Consider the following 19,625-nt stretch of genomic DNA (forward strand, 5'->3'; position numbering starts at 1 on the left):
CATTTCTTAAACTATATTAAGTGTTTATAGAAATAACTACATAAGGACAAGCCAGCATTACTCCTGTATACTTCTACTCAGAATCTTTATCTCCAGCACAAAGCCACTTTTTTGTTATTTCCAGCCTGCTGTGCGTTAGTGCTCATGGTGAGCCATAATCCAAGGCTGATTATGAGCTGTGGCAATTGGGAGTTCCAGTAGTGCCAGAAGATTGCAAGTGAGTGCTTTGCCCCTTTTGAAATCAAAGCACTATTTTCTAGAAGCAGGCTTCATTAGAGGTGAAAGACCATAACTCAGCAGGATGTGAGTTCTAATTTTAGAAATTAATATGAAAACCTTCAAACTGCATGAAATACTCTTAGTCTCAACTGCAGTAGTTTCTGTTCAGTGTCTGTGGAGTCTTGAACTAAACAAAGATAAGCTTGTCTTCCAGCTGAGGAAGCTGGCAACTAAGGACCTCTTGTTCTTGACTTTGAAATTATAAAATAGCTACTATCTATATTAGCAGGCAGCAATTAACAGTGTAATAGGAACAGATTAACAGCACTAATGATCACAGTTGATTGTTAGCTATTAGGAGGGGAATTCATGTAAGATGTGGTCTGTTTATAGGGAGCTGGATATCTTTTAGTGGTTGAAGAGCATCTTCAATTGGATTTCAGCTTTCATCTGAGCAGAATTTTGCATACCAAGATCACTGCACTGTGAAAGTGCCCAGAGTGTGCTCAGGAGCTCTGATTCAGAAGTGCACTTACAAACTGAAATGGACTTTATATGCTTTTCTTTTTAAGCTCTCATCTTGACTTTGGTCCCACCTCATCCCTTTTGTAGCACATTTACCATTACGACACCTTCACTCAGCAGCGCTTGCCTACAAAGAATCAGCTGAAACAAAATGCATACCTCCTAAAGGCATTTAGAGATTCTACAGCCAAGAAAATACAAGCTGTCTTTTCATTGCTGAAAACTGTATTGGAGCACGAACTTTAAAGAAAAACCACCTCTGAGGAACTCTGATACTTAATACTAGTAGATTTTCTTTTCCTTCTTTTCTGCCAGTCCATTCTACCTTTTATTTTTCTTCATCATTCCCCACTCCGTGCATTTTGCTTTTGTTTATTAAGGAAAGGAACAGGTATAGATTTGGCGCTGTTCTGTGTTCTGCAGTGATTCATCAGATTTTCTTTTAGGTTCAAATCCCTGGAGAAGCCAGGTCTGAGGGAAGCAAAAAGCAAGTGTCTTTTTCACACAGCAGTTAGCTCTATTAAACTATCTCTTGTTTTTCCCTGGGGAAAAATTACTATTTGTATCTAAAATTTTGAGCTTGGCATCCTTTCCATCATCTAACAGCAAGTCTAGACTTGCAATACCACACTAGGCTGGCTGGGGCTCTAGTATGATGGAAAGTAAGGGTAACTACGTACTGAAGTGGAACCCTGCCCTCCTGTTTAAAGGAAAACAATGAAATAGGCTAATAGAAATAGCCACCTGCTTTGGTTTAGGCAGTTTTTGCACCAAAATAGAATCTGTCATAAAAGCAGACAATACTGGCCATGCTAAACGGACATCTCGGGCAGCCTGTTCAACCACCAAATCAATGAAAATTTTGCTTTCTACGCACCTGCCCTCGCTTTGGCCTCCAATCTAAAGAGACTTTCCTTTGCAGAGTAAAGCCACTGTCTGTGCCAGGTGTCTTGGTTCCTAATGAGGAAGGGGCTAGATTACCATATACAACAGGCTGTGCAAAAGCCTAGCTTTGGTATTCTCATGCCTGGTAACTTTGAGGTGATTACCAATAGTAAAAATCAACAATGAAATAGTTCTCAATAGTCTTAGCCAAGAGGCTTCTGATTTTAATCCAGATCTTAAGAGTTGAGCGAATACAAGCTCACGCTAGAGTTTAAGCATCTCCCATACAGTTAGTTTTTCAAATGCAAAGTAGCGACCAGGAGGAGAAAAGAGAACTTCCCAGGTTTGGAAGCCAGGGATTTGCAGGTTATCTGTTTTTTACAGTTGAGTTTCCTAGTTATAGCATTAGTTAATAATTCTAGATCTGTTTTGAGGGCATTGATTATAAGGATCTCGTTAAAGCCAAATGATGAATTAAGATTCAATATTTCCCTCTGAACACTTGCTTTCAGGATAAGGACCAAAAGAGACTAACCAGTAATTAAGTTGCAAGTACAGGGCTTGTTACATAGAGATTGAAAGATGTGTTTAACAAATTGTATTTTGGTATACAAGTCTTCCATAATTTGGAGAGCCTAAATCAGGCAATCTAAGTTGCTAAGCCACTATCCGTCACATGTGAGAAGTTGTGGCAGTCTGGTGAGGTTCCTGCCAACTGGAAAAGAGGAAACATAACCCCGATTTTCAAAAGGGAAAAAAGGAAGACCTGGGGAACTACAGGCTGGGCAGTCTCCCCTCTGTGCCCAGCAAGATCATGGAGCAGATCCTTCTGGAAACTCTGCTAAGGCACATGGAAAATGAGGTGATTGGTAGCAGCCAGCATGGCTTCACCAAGGGCAAGTCATGCCTGAAAAATTTGATGGCCTTCTATTAGGGGTTACAGTGGCAGTGGACAAGGGAAGAGCAACTGATGTCATCTACCTGGACTTGTGCAGAGCGTTTGACACTGTCCCACACAATATCCTGGTCTCTAAATTGGAGAGACACGGATTTGACAGATGGACCACTGTTGGATGGATAAAGAACTGTCTGGACATTTGCACTCAAAGAGTTGCAGTCAATGGCTCGATGTCCAAGTGGAGACCAGTGATGAGTGGTGTTCCTCAGGGGTTGGTACTGGGACCTGTGCAGTTCAACATCTTTGTCAGTGACATGGACAGTGGGATTGAGCACACCCTCAGCAAGTTTGCCGATGATACCAAGCTGTGTGGCGAGGTACACACACTGGAGGAGAGGGATGCCTTCCAGAGGAACCTGGACAGGCTGGAGAGGTGGGCCCATGCCAACCTCATGAAGTTCATCAAGGCCACGTGCGAGGTCCTACATCTGGGTCAGGGCAATCCCAAGCACAAATACAGGCTCAGCAGAGAATGGATTGAGAGCAGTCCCGAGGAAAAGGACCTGGGGGTGCTGATTGATGAGAAGGTCAACATGAGCTGGCAATGCACAATCGCAGCCCAGAAGGCGGATCGTATCATGGGCTGCATCAGAAGTGTGGCCAGCAGGTCAAGGGAAGTGATTCTGCCCCTCTTCTCTACTCTGGTGAGACCACACCTGGAGTACTGTGTCCAGCTCTGGAGCCCCCAACATAGGAAAGACATGGACCTGTTGGAGCGGGTCCAGAAGAGAGCCGCAAAGATGATCAGAGGGCTGGAGCACCTCTCCTATGAGCTGGGGAGGGACTTTTTACTAGGGCATGTAGTGATAGGACGAGGGGGAATGGCTTCAAAATGGAAAAAGGTAGATTTAGATTAGATATTAGGAAGAAATTTTTCACTTTGAGGTGGTGAGGCACTGGCACAGGCTGCCCAGAGAACCTGTGGATGCCCCATCCCTGGAGGAGTTCAAGGCCAGGCTGGATGGGGCTTTGAGCAACCTGGTGTAGTGGAAGGTGTCCCTGCCCATGGCAGGGGAGTTGGAACTAGATGATCTCAAGGTTCCTTCCAACCTAAACCATTCTATGATTCTATGAGTCTAATTCCTTGTGTAGTACATATGAGGGTCGTTTCCAATCTGTTAAGTAAAAGGAAATATTATCAATATTAGTATTAAATATCTGCCTTATGTAAATCTTTATTAGTCATGGTATCGCTTGTTATTCAGCATGTATGTACATCTGTGTTGCAATCCAAATGGATCATTTTGGAATGGATAGCTACTAGATAGAAGGTTTTTAAAGCAAGTAGAGAAGACTAGATGTTATTTTTAGCTCCAATCCCTGTATTCTGGGGAAAAAAGTTGCAGCAATGTAAACTTCATTGCACCTATAGCCATCCTTGCCTCAAATCTTTGTTCACTGGGTATTACAGTGCTTCAAGCCTGCTGTTGGTAGCTTTCTCTAGTTCTCAATATCTTGAAATAATTTTTTGCATCGTTTCAATGCAAGCATGCTTAAATTACTCCTGTTTTCACTCTAGATCTGTGTTGTGGAAGCAGTACATATGGCAGAAGCAGCACCCAAGAGACTAGTTTCAGACCAATTTACACTTGAATTATTATATATGGTTTATTGGACAGACGGTGCCATAACTCATCCAATTCAGCTACTAGCTGATGCAACAGACGTGAAAAATCTAAAGCACTGTAGTTTGCCACGGCGAGAAGAGGCTTAATTGCCATTACGAGTAAACCAATTTCAGAGATTGAAATTCTCTTCCAAAAGAGAAAGCATCTCTATTGTATTAGAAATTGACCTGTAAAAGTTACTAGTTTCTGAGATGCACCAGGGAAAAGTAAGCATTCTCTACCCACTCCACAAAGAAGAAATCTGGAATGAAGCACTATGGTTGGTATCTGAACACTGCTAGTTGAAGGGCCCACCACAGAGTGCTGGGCTTCAGCAGCCAAACTCATCTCTATAGAGAGAGTTTCACTTGTTGATGGAATGAACAAGGTACTTTCCAGGCATTGCAGCAGGTGGCATCACAGCATTCAGCCTCGAGTTTATACAGATCTTGGTGGCACTAGACTTACTGTCCTCAACTGAATTGCTCATCAGAACCCACAGTGAGTTTAAGTATACATTTCTTCTTCCCTTTCGTTCCCCTCTTTCTCCCCAGTCTCACCTGGGGGAAAAGATTAAGCCATCAGTAAATTTTAAGTCACATATTGCTTTAAGGAAACATGGGAAAGATAAGCAGCATAGTTAGATGCATTTTCAGAGTCTTAGAAGCCTTTATAGCCTCAGGTTATGACAAGCACAATAAGTGACAGAGCAGTTACCAGGAAATGTCAAGGTCTTTGGGCCTAGACTGGAAACAGAATAGGGTCAGTTGTTTTTACTAGTCAAAGCTAGAGATGCCTCAGAGCAAGAGTTGAGTCTTTCCTGACCATCAAATCTACTGGTTGCTTTCTTTTTGGGATATCTGACCAAGAGCATCAAATACAGAGAGGAATAGCCACTAGCTGTAAGAATCTGGCACAGACAAGGAGAACTGGTATAGAAAAGCTACATGTACTCCTCCCCCATGTTACATCCTCATTAGCGCTACATTGCCTTTGGGACTGATACAGCACACTACTATAGGGACAGGGAGGAACTGTCAGCAGAGACAACATACAGTAATTGAAGGCATGTTTCTAAAAATAGAGACAGTACTCATCTTGCCACATAGTTTTCTAAAGAAACAGCTTTAGCCTTAGAAAATAAGGCCTTATTTTGTGTGATAGGCTGAGCTGGAAGAATGAATTTGTCCTGAAGTCTTCAGCACATACTACCTTACTACAAGAAAAGGCAACTTGAGTAAAGGAGCAACATCTGGGCTGGCACTGTCTTATAAACAAGGTAGCTTTCTGCAGCAGTTATGTGATACCTGCAGCTATACAGAACCGGCAGCAGTAAACCTTTCCGCTGACAGTCTGGTTGCGGCAGAGAAACAAGTCACACACAGGCTTTGGTTTGATTGTGCAGTTACAGTTTATTACATCCTATACCCTTAGGAATGACAGCTAAAGCTTTCCATTTATCAGGCAAAAATTCATAAGTATAGAGGCTTTGTAACTGCCATTGCGTTTGAGAACATGTGAAGAACTGATCCAGTGCCTCCCATGCTAGAGTATAAACTGTGTTTGCTTTAGACAGGTACTTTGTAAACCAGTTGATGGCAGACTACTCATTTTCATTAAAAACAACCTGTACTGTGTGGTCCAGTACTTGGGACAGGAAATTCACTTCTTTATTTGCTGAACAGGTGTTAAGCACCAATTCATCTTGTGACATCTTGAGTTGAGACAGGTTATAGCATCCTGAGTGGAAACGGAAGTGTTATTTTGCTGCACTTGTTTTTTTTAACCATCTCCCCTGCTCCCCCCCTGCTCCTGCCCCTGCCCAAACATGTAACTGCATGAAAGAGGTCAGTCTGATTGCAATTCACAAAAGTCATAATGGAGTTCATAGTTGGAGGAGGAAAACAAGATTTGCTTTTTGCAGGGAGAAGTTCACACTGCTGCCTCTTAAAGGCTGAGTCTCTAGAGTGTTTTTGCACTTCAGTCACAGTCCAAGGAAGGTGAAAGTTCAGGCTTCGCCTAGATAGCTGATGCTTAGTCCTGCAAGATGTGAACACTGCCACTTGTCAGTTGTACTACAGCCATCTTCATCTGAAAGTCATTTTTCCCAGGATACCAGAAACAATATATTTAAGTTCTTGCTCCCCTCCACTCACGTGTGTGTTCTCCACAGATCATGTAGTGTCACAGATTTGCTTGGATACTCCATGCAGTTTAATTTAAACTGACCACTTATTCCTGCGTACTTGAATAGAGGGCCTCAATCTGCTTCTCAAAGACTTTAACGAGTTCTGCTCGTTTTGCCTTCAGTGTTGGTGTCAAGAGTCCATTTTCTACTGAGAACATCTCTGTGTGGATGTACAGGTCTTTAACCTATTAAAAGAAAGTACTTTAGCATGTGACACTTGCATAATTACTTAGAGGACAAGCAACAGTTCTTCACAGCTTCCTTGAGCTCAGTGTAAGAACTCACTTAGTCTCAGGAGGTCCAATAACTAAACTGTTCTTTGATGTAAGTCAATCTCCTTTTGGCAGACACAGCAGAGGATACGCTGGAACTACAGTACAGCTCCTGCAGCCTATGGTGAACCTCTACTCCATCTCACGGCAATTGTGACTATTGCCCTTTACAGCCACCTGTCTCTTGGTCAAGAGACAGACAGCCAGTCAATGTTTCACCGCCTACTGCAATCAGTTGTCTGGGGCAGTTTTCTTGGGTCCCATCCTGGCACAGTCAACAGGAATGAAGACTTTCCAGCCATTGCATTCGCAATACAGGTGCTTGTGACAAGCAGGATTTAGAAGTACTCACTTGTTCAAAGGATTTAAGACCAGCCTCTTTCCCCAGTCTGGTCATATCTTCTAAAATAGCTTTCTTCACTGCCTAGAAAATAACAGAGCAGGAGCAGAGTGGGTAAAGCTGCCATTTTGTAATTGCAACTCAAGACCATACCCATTACCCAGGCCGTGAAAAATGAGGTTGGCAAGAATACATGTACGTATTTCAACGTTCAAGATTTTTTATATTAAGGCCACTATGACATCATGTCTATCTTTTCATTGGAAAAGAAGCACTGATAGCCCTCGAAACATAGACACCCCTATACTTAGTTCCAGTTTTTACTGTACAGCTGCTTGCGTGACTCACCCAGCATTAAGCCAGTTTAATTTACAAAAAAGGTGGGTAGAATGAAGTCAAAGCAATGCAAGACTGGGCTTCATAATTAAATTCTATCTATAACCCACTAAAACCAAAGCCACTCACTGGATTTTTGCAGATATCTTCATAGGAACCTTTTATTCCCAGTTTTGCTGCAAATTCTGGAAGTGTCTCAGGATCAGGAACCACTATACCTATTAGAAAAGACTGAAAACAATTGGAAGTAGTCATTTTGAGACCGAGATAAGTCATCTGAAGTTAATTTGATTGTCTATGTGAACTTGATTGTGGACAGTGTCTCTATAACAAGCCACATCCACATCCACATCCATTTCCAGAGTTTGGAAGGTAGCTACAAGGACTTTCAAGTCATTTATCTGAGTTCTGACAGCAGTAATTGAAGTACTAATGCAGTTTGTTATGTGTGCTGAATGCTCCAGCAATTACTTTTGGCTGGTTTACAGATTGAAGACTGGTCTCTGCTAGCATAGGTGACGTCTCTGGGGCAAAGGAGTGGAGAAACACCCGTCCTGTGAAGAAAGGCTGAGAGAGTTGGGGTTGTTCATCCTGGAGAAGAGAAGGCTCTGGGGAGACCTTATTGTGGCATTTCAGTACTTGAAGAGGGTTATAAGAAAGATGGGGACAAGCTTTTTAGCAGGGCCTGTTGCAATAGGACAAAGGGTAATGGCTTTAAACTAGAAAAGGGTAGATTTAGACTAGATACAAGGAAGACATTTTTTACAATGAAGTTGATGAAACACTGGCCCATGTTGCCCAGAGAGGTGGTCGATGCCCCATCCCTGGAAATATTCAAGGTCAGGCTGGAGAGTGTTCTGAGCAACCCGATCTAGTTGAGCATGTCCCTGCTCATTGCACATGGGTTGGACTACATGACCTTCAGAGTTCCCTTCCAAACCAAACTATTCTGTGATTCTAAACTGTACAGAGCTGACCTGACATACTAATCCCATACAAGTATGTAATTAGACTTTACCCAGCTTGCAGCTCGATCCCAACATCTCCTTTTTTTTTTTTTTTTTTTTGCTGTCAATTGGGAAGGCTATAGGTCTGAAAGGATATTCCTATAAACATGGCACTATTGGGAACAGGTCTTTTCCAAGGACTCTTGTAAATGCATACATTTGTGCCCTGATCTTCCAGAACTCATTGTAGGAGGAATCTTACAGGATGCTCACTCCTGACATCACTTACCCTCAGGCTTTCCCCATGTACAAAGACCTGGGCTACAGGAGCACTTCTGATATAGACATTTTCTATCTTCTCTGGAGCAATGTATTCTCCTTGTGCAAGTTTAAATATATTCTTCTTCCTATCAATGATTTTCAGCGTTCCATTCTAGAAGTTAAAGGTGGAGGTCATTAGTTTCAAGTCTGTCTTGCTTCTATAAGAAGTAGAAGATAATAGGTTTGGTTTTGTTGTATGAAAGGCATGTGCTAGTTTGGAACTGGTCTTTGCTCTCTACAGAGAAAAGGGCATTTTGTCTAATTTCTCCAGTTAGCTCAGGACATGATTAGACAGCTCCTTTATTCTCTTCTAACCGAAAGCAAGACAGCTTGTTGTTCTTCACTGTGGAATTGACATAGTCTTAACTACTGGTCTAGCACATGTTATTTGAGATCTTGTAACCTAATTAGTCTTTGGAGCTTTGCCTGGAGTTACTTGGTGAATGATAACAAAATACCACGTGGGGCTTTTATCCTAGAATTCACTTCTCCAGCTTTTCAGGTTACTGTAAACTAGCCAGGAATTCACATCCAAGGCATGGTTCGTACTAAGCAATTACTCACTGGCAACCATTTCCCTATGTCTCCAGTGTGAAGCCAGCCATCTTTATCAATTGCTTCTGCTGTCTTCTCAGGGTCTTTCAGATAACCCTTGAACACATTTGGTCCTTTAATGCAAACCTATAGGAAGCACAGAAATTTATTAGTCACCAAGCCATATGTTTCCGTATTTCCTGACACACACGACATGGTACCTACCTCGCCTTCATTGTTAGAAGAGAAGTAGTTCATTTCTTCCACATCATCTAGTTTTATGATATTACAAGCCAGAGGGGCTCCAACATGGCCTGGGGGAGGGGGGGGGGGGAGAGGGGGGACAACAAACAAGGACAGTTATGTTTTGGGGATTCTGCTAGCAGTTGTCCTTATTTGATCTAAAGCTAGAAAGACTAGGTCTTGAAGATGGGAGAACTCAGGTGCCCCCTACACTGAAAGACTTCAGTGATAGTAGATACTTAATGGCTCTTCATTCACTGTTTTAGCAAGAACCAGTACTGTATAAAGGAATCTGACATGTTCAAGAAAATTATTGTAATGCTATTTTCAGACAGTTAATGCAGAATAAGTAGCAGCTAAGCCTCAATGCGTAGAGCCATTTATTGGTGTAATCAATCGACCACACCAACCATGTACCACACTTGCCTCGACAGAATTCCCTCACAGACCCTGGCGTTCATTTTCATTTCATCCTCATTATGCTCTGAAGTTATTGTGGTCTCAGAGATGGTGACTTGAGCTTGAATTTAGAATACCCAATATTAAAAACATCCTTACTAAGATGAAAGCTAAGTCTTCAGGGTCAGGTAGTCCTTCAGGAAAATACTCAAGTATCATGTCTGATATTTTAGTCATAGTTCTCTCGGTAACACAAGTTATTTGGGAGCTAAAGCTCGTTTCTTAAATCCATTTGGGAAGTCCTTATCCAGTTTGCTTAGCTCTGTACAGACACTCCTTTCCTGTACACTGGGAAAGGGTTTAAGCTGGTCTATGTCACCGTACACGAGAGATTCACACCTACTTGAGTCAAGAATTTTGGTACCTATTAAGCATATACATGGCTGTTCCTACCAAGAATCACTTTGAGATTAAGTACCCAGGATTTAACTTTCATTGAACTAAAAGCGGTAGAGCGCCTATAGCTTGAGTGCCACTTTCTGTTGACAGCTGTGGGAGAGTTTCCAAGTCTCAACTACCATACCTGTTGTCCAGTCTCCAGGCATTGAAAAAGTACATCCAGCTGAGCATTCAGTCTGGCCATAAGCTTCAAAGATCTGTGTGAGGAAGGATGAATATTCTTTGAACATTAAGTCTTTGACATGAAAGAGCTCAGTTTCAACTATGCCTATGCTTAATTCTTCTTAGGAAGAGAAGCCAAGACAATCTTAGCCTTTAAGACTTCTTGGTCTTATTGGTGTAACCAGATATTCTTCAAGTTCACCTATGCAAGCCTTGCTTTGGTCACCTCTCTCTGAACTCTGTTTTCAAATGTACTGCATTGGGAGCTCATTGACTGTCCAGATAAGCCACAAAGCTCAGAGGCAGCTGCCTGACTTTAAGTGCTGCATGTTCCTATTTCTGCTGCTCTATTCCTCTTCCCAGAGCCTACAGGATAGTTTTTTGGTAGTGTAGTTGGAAGCCAGCCCTGCAGAATTTTGTTCCTCTTATGATTAACTCAAATCAAGCAGCCTGTAAATACCGAAGACTGACAGCAATCTCCCCAGTAATCAAGTTGGGCTGGACCACAGCTGTATCATTGGTCACTTATTTGGGCATAATCAAACAGGTCTTACTTTAAGAAAAAACTCAGCTTACCTGACAGCCCAGTGCTGCTCTAAGAAATGTCAGGACAGAGGGAGATATAGGGGCCGCGCCTGTTACCATTATACGCACTCTTCCACCCATGTTTTCCTACAAGTGAAATAGAAGCCATCAGATCCTCCAGTACTACAATGCTCAGCTTACTTACACTTAGAGTAACTTACCTGAACTCGTTTGAAGATTAGCTTATCCCAAATGCTGTCATTTCGAATTATTCCCTGTTTTATTTCAGCCATCTTCATAATCACAGCAAAGTTTAACAGGCAACGTTTCACTGGGCTCTTTGCACCACTTTGTATCTGCAAGGAGAAGTAGTGGTGACTGCTCAACTCACATTTGTACCTCCAGTTCTCGCTTTGTTAGGAGGCACCATATCTTACTTTAATGTTCTAGGGTCTGTCTTCGCTCTTGCCATGGTATAGGAGATGAACCAAGGGGCAATACTAATTTGTGTTACTGCTGACATACTTCAGCCACAGCGTTGGGCAGTAGCTTTACACTTGCTTCATTTGCTTTCCAAAGGTGAACAAGCTTCGTCTCTGAACAGCAACAGACTCAGTCCAGTCATGACTCGTTACACTGTTCCTATCCTTCAGGTCCCAAGGCTCTTTCTATCTCCTCAGAAAGGATTTTAAAGAATTCTTCCTTTTGCAGAGTAATTAACTAGTGGCAATATTATGCTGGATTCAATATTAAACTTGTATGCTTGCTCAGATGTACAAACATGAAGATAATTTAGCTAAAATTGTTCACGTACCTTGTCATATATTCTATTGAGCAGTCTTGGTACAACTGGAAATAGTGTTGGCTTCAAGGTTTTCATGTCATCCGTTAGCAACTTGATGTCTCCTTGGAAGAAGCCTACTTTTGCTCCACAGCTGTAGACCACAGTCTAAAAAATTGACCAGACTAAGCTTAGTCACAGACAGTTCCTAGCTTTGTTAGTCGTAAATATTTGACTAGAAAACCACATGATTTCCAGTGCCCAGTGGTAGGAAAGTTCTTGTGTGAATAGATTTTGAGAAGGCTATCATACTTTTTACTATAATTTGATCTATAGAAGCTCAGATGCATAGATGAAGTTCTGGCATGCAACTTTGTTTTGTAGTTCACGAGCACCACAAAACAAAGCTTCACATTATAGTTGAATACAGTTAATATGAGCTTCACCACATTTGTAACAACTGTTCTATTTTGGTATCTTTTGAGATACCTAGAAATTTAAATACAAGGCAACAGAAGAATTTCACAGCTTGACAAGGAATAGGACAAGACACATTCTATTTTAAATACTGTCTTTGGAAATTGAGGTTAAAAGACTGTTCTGAGACCACTAAATGTAGAAGAATTAGATCCTGCCACAAAGTTGCTAGTATTCCCTGTAGGAGGTGTTACTTATACAACATGCTGGAGGAAGTGCATTAATTGGAAAACTAGAACTTCAGCTTCGGAAACAGATAGGCAGGATGACACAGGCCAGCAGAGTAAACAGTGGAGAATGTACCACTGTTTACCTCCGAGTACTAAATCCACTGGTCTTAAACTGCTTCCACTTCAAGCATTAGCTTTCACTGTGTTTGACTAAGGTCTCGATGCTCTTCATTTCCCTTGCTGATTTCTTAATAAGTCACAGACTCAGTGAGGCTGGACTGAAGAACAAAGCTTCATTTAATGAAGAGAGTAGCTATATCTAGGAGAAGTATCTGGGCATTATTTAGTCAGTTCAGAGGTTTTATTTTAGGTAGATGGTCTTAACCATTTAGATATGGCTTCTAACAAGTGTTACTGCCTGAACTAGTCATACATACCAGATCTTCTACAGCAGCTTAGTAGCATGCACACAGTCCACTCACCTGTACAACTCTCTCAAACATGTGAGCCAAGGGGAGATAGGACATGGCGATATCTGAACTTGTACACTCAACTGTGTTCTAGAGGGGAAAGAAATAGAGGTGGGTTAGCACTCGCTATGTCTGCTTGAGTTACTCTGAAGTAGAAAGTGAATAAAGTTTGGATCAATTTGAATACTTTGAAACAGACACTTCAAATGACTGAAACAACTCAGGCTCATCCATCACCTCTTCGAAATTTGCAGCTGTAACTCAGCCATACTACATCAAGATTCGTTTTATGTTTTGGCAAGACTTGAAGTAGGGTAGTTTAGTACTCTTGGCATTTAGGACTGACTCATTCTAGAATAACTTCTGTGTAGATGTTTATGTTCAAGGTTAAACCCAGTTTCTTGCAATACTATTGTCCCATTGAAATGTGGGCACTTAGGAAACCATGAGTTTGCTGTGAGTGAATGGTTTGCAGAAAATGTCCACATTAAAGCTAGCTTCACGACTGAGTGACATAGCCTAGAGATCACCATTAGCAGAAGCTCACCTCTGTGCTTCTGAGGAAGGCAGCAGCATTTGCAACAACATTTTGATGTGTCAGCATGGCTCCTTTAGGGTTACCTTTGGAGAGATCAAGCAAAGTCAGTTGTGGCTCTCACTGCTTCTGCTGTCATTTTCCCATACCTTGTTCGGTTCAGTTTGAACTATCTTGCTATTAGGCTCAGTCATAGCATACATTATCTTAAGACATCACAAATACGCCTCATTTTATGTGCTTTCAGCTATGGATATTAAATAAAGGAAAGGTCTACTGAAACAGCAGAGGAATTAGGAGTAGCATAGAGAATGCTGAAACAGGGTGTTTCTCTAGCCCCTGTGGATCAGAATACAGACACAGTTAAATGACCAGTCTCTAACATTAAGACCCTGTATTTTTCATTGGGTAAGACAACATGAGTTTGGCTATTCTTCCCCCCATGTCTAAGAAGTCTTAGTGCACTTGACTAAGTGCACTTAGTGTAGTGGCAATGTCCCAAGTAAAACTGCAGTAGTGGCTTGACACTGCTCTAATTTACTGGTTTAGTTCTATGTTGTTAGCATTTCCTTTTTTTGTGTGCTAGAAAGCTATTTTTTTCAGCACAGGGGGATTGTTTTAGTGAGGAAGCATCACTCTATGTTCTCTTACCTGTGGTTCCACTGGTAAAACACACAATGCAAAGATCTTCAGGCTTAGGAGGCTAGAGGGAAAAAGCCATATAAGGTCAGAGTAAGGATTATGTTGCTCATCAGTATTTACATACACTTCCTAAAGGGAGATGAACCAGGAATTCTGTTTGGAAACAGCAAGACAAGATACAAACAAAATCCCTGCCAGCCATCTCTACTAGCAGCAGGGCAAAGTCTTTTCAGAGGTCTTTTCAGGGCAAGGTCTTTTTCAGAGACTAGTTTTGGAAGTTTATAACTGTTCCAGAGATACTTACAACTGGTTCTCTGATGTTGTTTCTTCCCAGCTCCTGTGTTAGAGAGAAAACACAGCTTAACAGTTGCAATAGAAAGATGTGCAACAACAGTAAATGAATAGGTAATTGCATGTCAAATGCAATTGCATGCCAAATGCAACACTTTTTTTTTTTTTTTACTTTGCCTCTTGATACTCTGTCTCATTCAGAGAGAGAAGTTGGTCTTCCTGAATTTAGCGTACACAGCTTGGAAAAGCTGACTCCTGTGGTTGTGGAAAGCATGAATTTGATTATGTAGAAAGTGACCAGAACTACTTAAGGAATTTGGAAGTCCTGGGTGGAGATATTTCATTTTATTTGACGTATGCCACATGTCTTATACTTTACATTTCTGCATTATATCTGGAAGGTTAAGCCTAGAATTGGGATGCCAAAGCAGCCAGTAATTTGCGTTACAGTTTCAATTAGACTCAACTGCGAGCTTAGAAGCCTGATAAATCCTGTTACAACTACACCGTGAATTAAGCTAAGGAAGTCTTCAGTTTAATGCTTACTGACTGTCCACAACAGATTGACATAACTTTAGTCAGGGGTTTGAACTCTGCAAGTCCATTTGTCTATCTTTGTCAAGTTCCAAAATGACTCAGGTACAGGTGTGACAACTGGATAATGCTTACATTAAAGTGTCATTGTTGCCAGAGAAGGTCCAGGTGTCTAGCTGGCAAGGTCAAGCAGAAGCCTTTAGTCACCTACCTCAGCCTCCTGCAGTGATAGAATTTCCACTCCCACTTTAGCGCCTCTGTCCTTGAGCTCTTTATCAAAGAGGTCCATGAGAATGATAGCCTTCAGGCCTGGGGTCTTTTCTTGCTCACAGTTCTCAAGCAAGATCTGTGCTTTATCAGGCTTGTCACAGATCACGAAGCTTATATCAGCTATAGAAAAAATTACATTTCAGAAGTCTGTTTAGAAGTCATGAGGCTAGTGAGTGACAGCTCAAGTAGCACATACGTTTAGAACATAGCATTGATTTGTTCTAAAGCCATTTGCATTTGTTTATGTGGTTTCAGTGGCTGGCTTACAGTGCTAAGGTTCCTCCTACAATGGCCAACTGATTGTATAGCTAGAATCTCAAAGTGAGGGCAAATGCTGAGGAACTGAAGACAAATATCCTCAGTCACTGTTAAGATCGGCATTTAAACTTTTAGCATTGCCATAAAACCTCAGAATTGTCCTCACTGATTGTTGAGGTTTAGCCATCTTCCTTAAATCTAAAAGAATTTAGACCTGCTTGAAAGAGGTAGCCAAAATTCTTGAGTTAATGCCTCATCTTCCCCCTGCATGTGCAAGAGAGTTTCATGCAATTACAAAAGCATCTCCCATTAAGTCAGTAGAGGAGTTGGATTTGCCTGAACATGCCGGTTCCCTGTTAGCCTAGTAAGTCACAGCTGTGTAGTCCCAAGGCAAGACCTGTTTGCAAGGTTCAGCAGCATAACTGTTGAAGTGATTTTGCTTGCCAAATCCTGTTTATGGGTTGGATCCCAGATCATTGTGACAGCAGTGGATATTCCCCCACTCCCCCACATATCTGCCCTAAGACTGAGAGAAGAAAGTTTGAAGATTTATTCAAGCTTCCTCACCAGCTTCTTCCACGACAGCATGCTAGTTATTGCTTCTGTAGAACAACAGGCCCTAACCAGACAGATTAAACAGATTTAGGCATATCTTTACCTCTCCCTCCTTCACTCTTTACGTCCTACAACTTTAAACCAAGACACACATCTAGTCTTAATTTGCAGGCAAGCCTGTCTGCATTGTCTGTTTATGTGGCAGTGTGGGAGTTCAAGATTGCAAAGCCTCAGATAGCAAATAGTTGAACACTGATTGCAGGATGGTCCACAGGATCTAGCAGGTCTTCAGTGGACTTGCACTCAAGACACTAGGAGACACAGGAAGCCCACTGGCTTCTTCTAGACATTGAACCATGTTCCCTACAAAGCAGCTTCATTTACAGAAATTGTCTAAAAGTATAAGAGCAGTAAGGTTAAGACTACTCTGACTTTTGCATTAAAATTCCCTTGAACTTCAGCCTTCTCAAAACAAAGCTTCTTAGAGAAATCATTACAAAATAGTGGAAGTCAATATTTACCTTTGTTAACAATATATACAATGGCCTCTGGCCCCAGAGTGTCATAGAGTGGAACAGCAACCATTGAGTAAGTGTAGCAGGCATATTCTGAAATGATCCACTGAAGAGAGAAAACAGCAAAGCTAAGGAAAACTAGCAGCTCACAAGACAGGATTACCTACAGATTTCATACAGCTTGACTAGCCCATGCACATATTAGTAGTAGGGGTTGTGTAAGGAGCATGTCCATGAGATTCTCAGAGCAGTGAGGGTTCAAGATCATTGGATTACATGCCTGGCATAGTATGTGCTCAGTCAGTAACAAGAGAACTGGGAGTCACAGAATCACAGAATGGTCAGGGTTGGAAGGGACGTCTGGAGATCATCTAGTCCAACCTGCCTGCCAGAGCAGGGTCACCTACAGCAGGTTGCACAGGACGGCATCCAGGTGGGTTTTGAGTGTCTCCAGAGTGGGAGACTCCACAATCTCTCTGGACAGCCTGTTCCAGTGCTCTGCCACCCTCAAAGTAAAGAAGTTCCTCCTCATGTTAAGATGGAACTTCTTATGTTCAAGTTTGTGCCCATTACCTCTTGTCCTATCACTGGGCACCACTGAAAAAAGACTGTTCCCATCCCCCTGGCACCCTCCTGTTAAGTACTTATAAGCATTAATAAGATCCCCCCCTCAATCTTCTTTTCTCTAAACTAAAAAGACTCAAATCCCTCAGTCTTTCCTCATAAAAGAGATGTTCTAATCCCCTAATCATTTTTGTAGCCCTGTGCTGTACCCTCTCCAGCAGATCCCTGTCTTTCTTGAACTGGGGAGCCCAGAACTGGACACAGTACTCCAGATGTGGCCTCACCAGGGCAGAGTAGAGGGGGAGGATGACCTCCCTTGACCTGCTGGCCACACTCTTCTTGATGCACCCCAAGGGAAAAGCCAGTTGCTTGCCATTGTTCCTCACGTGGCCTCAAGCTATTTAAATACAGACCCTCCTCTCTCCCCAAGGTATCAGAATATTCTGGGAAAGGGTATTCAATTTTTTGCTTACCTCTGGCCTATTCTGCGCAAAAATGCCAATAAACTGGTCTGATGATGGTTTGCATCCTTTTTGCAGAAGCCCTGATCCCAGGTATTGAGCTCTGTCCAAAACCTGCAAGATAGTTTTCCCCCACTTTAGTGTTACAAGACAGTATCCCAAATTAAACTCATCCATCATGTACAATACTCACCTGTTTATATGTCAGCCACTGATAAGGTTGTTTGGGTTTTCTGTAGCCTAAACAGTCACCATTTCCTAATGGAAGAGTTCAGAAAAGCAGCTGTAAAGCTCAGTACTGAAGCTGCATAGCACTTTAATGCAACACTTTCAAGCAGGAAATATTTTCAGTCAGACTAACTGACTGGATCATGGAAGTACACAGTGTCCATAGCTAAGCACTCTGCCCAAACCAAGACTGTTTGCTTTATCCTTATAAGCAATATTTTCAAGATCTGGTAATATTTTCCCATTTTACAACCCAGGTGAGCTTAAATTAGATTGCAAGGTATCACATATTTCCATGTATGGGAACCCTGAAGTCACATAGACACAAATTCATACCTGTTTTAAGCAGGCAGTAATTTTACACTAAAACCCACATCATAAGACAAAGCAGAGGTGTTTCCCCCAGCCCCCTCTGACGCGTACTACCTGCTGACTCTTCACTGAACTCTACCATCTTAAGCTTCTGATGTTTGTTCTTGCCCAGTCTGACAACTAAGACTACTTCTAAATAACTGGGGAAAAAAAAAAATAGGTCACTTGTCACCCCACAGAAGGCTAGGAAAGCTTTTGCTAGCCTGAATTATTACTACAGACAAGAGGCAAGGCAAAAGAGCTTGGAATAACTTCATTTACTTGTGATAGGCAAGTACTAACTAGCAGATGTACAGCTTACCAGAAGCATGCAGTCCTCTCTGGAAAACTTCATACAAGGTTTTAGCATCTTCAAAGTAGTAAGAAATCAGGTTATTGTCTGTCAAGAGTGCACCTCTCCTGGCTCCTCCCTAGAAACAGTGCAGAACAGATGCAATGTCATTTGTTCCTCAGCCATTCTCCCAGCATCCCCTTTAATGCATTTCAATAGCATTGCATTGTTAGGGAAGTCTCATTTTCCTTCCCAGTTTTGATCTACTCAGTCATATGCAGAGGAATTTGCTAGATGGCCTAGATTAATATTCAGTTACAGGTTATTAGAGAGTCCTTGACTAAGATGGACTGCTACGACTTGCCCAGTTACAGGAAGTCTGTCATTGTAGTTTAGCACCAGCCTCAAAGCTGATGCAAAGCATTACAATACAGAAAAAAGTCAGTGATAGCCAAGGCCATCTGTTAAGAAGCCCACCTAACCCTGTTGGCAAGAGCCACTGGTTCTTACTCTTAGTGTCTTAAGACTTCCCTTCTCCCCACCATACTGTTGAGTTGTACACCTGGGCGAGAAGGCTGTGCATATCAGACAGGAGAGTTTCCACTGATACCCAGAGTCAGAATGGATCAGTATTCAGATTAAGCTTTTCCAAAATAGCCCATGCCCACAAGCAGAGTAAGTATTACCTCAACTCCTATTGACTGCTTGTTCAAGTCAACAGGAGGCAAAACAGGTTTTGGCCTGCTTATCACCCACAGGAAGACGCCAGCTCCAAATACAATAAGACTAATCAGTGCTGGTGTTGGAAGCGGTGAGAACAAGACTTGAAGTATCCAGATCATGGTGCTGGATCAGTGGAGCCAGATTTGAACCTGCAACAAACAGGAGGCTTAGTAGACATGAGTTAGAAGCACTCACTACCTACGAGCCATGGTTACTTCCGTAGTTTGTTAAGCAGTACTAATAATAATTTCAGCAGTTTGCCCCTAGAAAGTCCTGGTACAATAATGAACCATGCTTATGCAATGCTTTAAGCCTCTTAAGAGAGATCTCAAGTCACCTGTCCCCATAAATCTTAATCCATGCTGCATCCACCTCCAGAAAAAGCTGAAGCCTAATGAAATCAGACAAGGAACAGATGTCAGTTCTTTCTATTCAAGAGTGAAAATCTGGCTGGGGAAAGCCAGTGTATAATTTCCCAGATTAAGCATAACAAAAAAAGTGCCTACAGTTCAGTGATGTGAGGAACAGAAGTAATAAACTCAGTGTTATAGCTGTCCAATAGGGGAAGGGTATTGCTAAAATATATCA

General features: G+C 42.0%; 1 protein-coding gene across 1 annotated transcript; it reads right to left on the minus strand.

Moving 5' to 3' along the window:
• Nucleotides 1–6,426: 6,426 nt before the first annotated feature.
• ACSL5 (acyl-CoA synthetase long chain family member 5) lies at nt 6,427–19,156 on the minus strand (the record flags this gene model as incomplete). The annotated part of the gene is made up of 20 exons (XM_082486463.1): nt 6,427–6,567; nt 7,007–7,078; nt 7,460–7,561; nt 8,567–8,710; nt 9,163–9,279; nt 9,358–9,446; nt 10,358–10,430; nt 10,972–11,067; nt 11,142–11,276; nt 11,735–11,869; nt 12,831–12,908; nt 13,366–13,439; nt 14,005–14,056; nt 14,300–14,332; nt 15,032–15,210; nt 16,425–16,524; nt 17,456–17,557; nt 17,637–17,701; nt 18,345–18,453; nt 19,001–19,156. The coding sequence occupies 20 exons, from the start codon at nt 19,154–19,156 to the stop codon at nt 6,427–6,429; spliced, it is 2,052 nt and encodes a 683-aa protein (XP_082342589.1).
• Between the last annotated feature and the right edge of the window lie 469 nt (nt 19,157–19,625).

The sequence above is a fragment of the Vanellus vanellus genome, assembly GCF_965231255.1.
Source record: "Vanellus vanellus genome assembly, chromosome: 7".
In the NCBI taxonomy this organism is placed as follows: domain Eukaryota; kingdom Metazoa; phylum Chordata; class Aves; order Charadriiformes; family Charadriidae; genus Vanellus; species Vanellus vanellus.